The sequence below is a fragment of the Chinchilla lanigera genome, unplaced genomic scaffold (genome assembly GCF_000276665.1).
Source record: "Chinchilla lanigera isolate Chin_1 unplaced genomic scaffold, ChiLan1.0 scaffold00048, whole genome shotgun sequence".
In the NCBI taxonomy this organism is placed as follows: domain Eukaryota; kingdom Metazoa; phylum Chordata; class Mammalia; order Rodentia; family Chinchillidae; genus Chinchilla; species Chinchilla lanigera.
The window spans coordinates 12,290,778-12,293,927 of NW_004955449.1; the positions used below are offsets into that span (position 1 = coordinate 12,290,778).

At 46.7% G+C, this 3,150-nt stretch overlaps 1 protein-coding gene across 1 annotated transcript in view; it reads right to left on the reverse strand.

The window, feature by feature from the left end:
- Positions 1 to 2,756: 2,756 nt before the first annotated feature.
- Positions 2,757 to 3,150, reverse strand: part of Tbr1 (T-box, brain, 1) — a 7,907-nt gene continuing 7,513 nt past the window's right edge. Inside the window, exon 7 of the mRNA XM_005393431.2 lies at positions 2,757 to 3,145. Within this exon, the coding sequence (XP_005393488.1) occupies positions 2,824 to 3,145 (322 nt within the window). The 3' untranslated portion in view covers positions 2,757 to 2,823. The remainder of the gene's footprint in view (positions 3,146 to 3,150) is intronic.

Genomic DNA, 3,150 nt, shown 5'->3' on the forward strand with positions numbered 1-3,150 from the left:
TGGGCGGCGGGCCAGGCCGGCGCGGCCGGGGCGAGGGGCTGACCTCCGCCGCCCCGCTGCACTCCACTCCGCTCGCTCTAAGCGCACCGTGCTTTGTACTTCGCGACCTCCTCTTTAGTTCTTAGATGTGGGGAGGGGGAAGGAAACACAAAGGAAAATCAGTTACCGCTGTTCTGCGTGGCAGACAAAACTCCACGAAACGCCGTCTAGTGGTGGAATTGCCCAGGGAAGCCTAGTCGTTTTCCTGCTTCCTCGAATTTTTATTTTAATTGGAACTTTGAGGGCCTCTTTACGTGTCAAACTGCAAAACGGGGCACAGGACCGTCTCTAGATGGTGGTAAATTTAGTCCCATAACCTGAGCCCGGCCCGGATGAATCCAGAATGTTAAACTATTTTCTGCCTCTTTCGTATATCACCTTTCTTTGAGGACAAAAGTACAAAAACCGCTTCTAAAGGCAGCAGGTAAAGGTAGCGTTCTCCCGACACCTTCACTAAGGTGCAGCGCCCCGAGCTGAAATTCCCCATTTTTGCATTTGTTATCAAGGGGTGGAGATCGGGCTGGAATAGGATTGACACAGGGATTCCACGATAGAGGGACAGATTAGTGGCCTCCCGGGTCGCTCCCAAAGCAAATTTTAAACTGAGTGTTTCAAACTAGCCATTCCACCACATTTTTCTACAGGTCTTTGTCCCTACACAATTCCCCAAAATCACTCAAGAAATGCAGGCCATTTTGTTTGTGTTTACAGATTCATCACTCACCTCCAAGGCCTCTTGGTAAGACCGGAATTTTCAACATCTGCGGTCAACAGACTATCCTGACTCGCTTTAAATTACACCCTACTCTCGCCCAACGCCTCCCGCCTTACTTTGTGAAATTTAAAGGAATTCTTAACTTCTTCTATAAAGACCCTCCTTTTCCTGTTCGAATCATTTCCAACTTCAGAGAGATATGATGAAGAAAGTGCATATGTTTTCCTGGAAAAAAAAAATGAACGCAGTAAAAGAGAAACTTGACTCATAGAGACCTAAATAAGTGTAAATAAAAAGGAAAAGGCAACTCGTGATAGTGCTAGAAAATAAATTCAAGGCAGAAATAGGAGGTGGTTCATGTTAAACACACTGTCCCATATCAAAGTGGGGACAGGCTAACCTTCCTTACTCCTTAAAAGCAATCCACTATAATAATTAAACTATTTCCAAACTGTAAACTGTTTTCAAACACCATAGTTAGCGTTTTACCAGGTTTATTTTACTTGTTATACACAGACAATACAAACGAGCAAAAAACAAAACGTTTCTCAGTGGAGCGTGTACTTGTATAAATTATTCAGTTCACAGACAAAACAAAACAAATATAAAAAATCACAACATTTGATTTACAGAAGAGCCAAAATATACACACGTTTAGACCCTGAATTCCTATTAGGAAAAATTTCCCCCATGGACTGGAATCTAGATTGAATATTGTGTATGATGCATATTTCACATTAATTTTAAGATACAAAAAAGTATGTTTGCTACACAACATTAGAAATCCTACTAATCTATTTCCAGGGGGATTAATGCTCCTTATCCAAGATAACAAGACTTAGAGGGGGAAAATCAGTCTTACTTGCATCAATGCTAGTGTTTTCCCAAGGAAGTCAAATTTCAGCTGTTTCTAAGTGGGTGGGGGTATCATTTTCAAAACTAAAATGCAGTAAAATATACAACTCACACAGTTCATCTTCACTAGACTACACTATAGTTACCAACAATTCAGTCATCTATATCATTAGTATTCATTACAAAGATTTACAGCATATAAAGGTGGAGCGGGACTGAAAGATATTCAGAAACAGTTTGTCAGCATATTTGGCACCTGCACAGACCAGTAATGGATTTGGCACTTTGGGGAAAAAACAAATAAGGCAAAATAATATTGCTGATATGGAGCTATTCTATTCAGAAGGAAGGAGGAGAACATACAACTCCAGTTGGCTTTGCTTTGCAGGCATCATGCCACTTAATGGACTTGCCTATGAACAGACACCTATCCTTCACAGGTGTTTGGGTAGATTCTCCTTAGCTATGTGTGTGCATTATGGCACCTGGTTATTATTTCATGCAACTAATTGAGGAGAAGTGAGGAACCCATCACTATGGAGTATTTCATGTTTCCAGAGCCTCTTAGAGTAGTTTTAATCAGCTCACAAGAAAATAGAGAGAAAAAAGAATGAGAGGAGAAAAAGAAAGGAGAAGAATAAAAAGGTTAAGCATGAACTGGTTTTGTGCCTTAACGATGAGAATAAAAACTAGCCATTCGTTACAATAAATTAACACTATGTACAATCATTTCACAGGCTTTGTTCCACTAAAATTATTAATATCCCTACCATCCATCCATCCATCCACTCGGGGATAAGAAAGGACGCGCTGGGTGGGTCCAGGTTCTAGAGTCAACATCTTATGGTTAATGGAGAGGCCGAGACAAGGCGGGTCGGGATCGCTGCTGCCTGACAGGTCTGCCCAGGTCTCCTAAGGGTGGAGAGTTTCCTTACGAGAAAGAGAAGGAGGGGGTGAGAAAAAGATGAAGGGAGGAGGATGTGTTAGGAGGTTGAGTTGGAAACCAAAAGGTTTACAGCAAAGTTGAAGGACGGTGCGCTAACTGCAGAGACGGCTGTGCAAAGAGAAGGTGACACCCGGAGCGGGCGCCCTGCACGTCCTCGCTGCAGACGGTCACCGAGGGTCACACGGCGCGAGGGCGCAGGGGGCCTGGGCGCAGGAGCGGGGGCGCGGGCGGAGGGCGGCGGCGGGCGGGCCGGGCGGGCAGGGGCGGCCTAGCTGTGCGAGTAGAAGCCGTAGTAGCCGCCTATGTCCTTGGCGCAGGTCTTCTCGCAGTCCCGCTGGGCCAGCACCTCGCTCTTGAGCGGGGACGAGCTCTCGGACACCGGCGTGTCCGCGGGGGAGATCCGCCTCCGCTTGGCCTGCTCGTAAATCCCCGAGTCGCTCGAGTCGATGGACTTGATGGACGAGGGCGTCTCGATCCAGCTGGAGTCGGACAGGTCCTTGGGCTTGGCGTCCTCGGCGGCGCCGGGCGGCAGCGGCGAGCGCTCGGCGGCCAGGCCCTCGGCCTCCTCGCCCAGGTAGGGGTTGGCGCCGGCCAT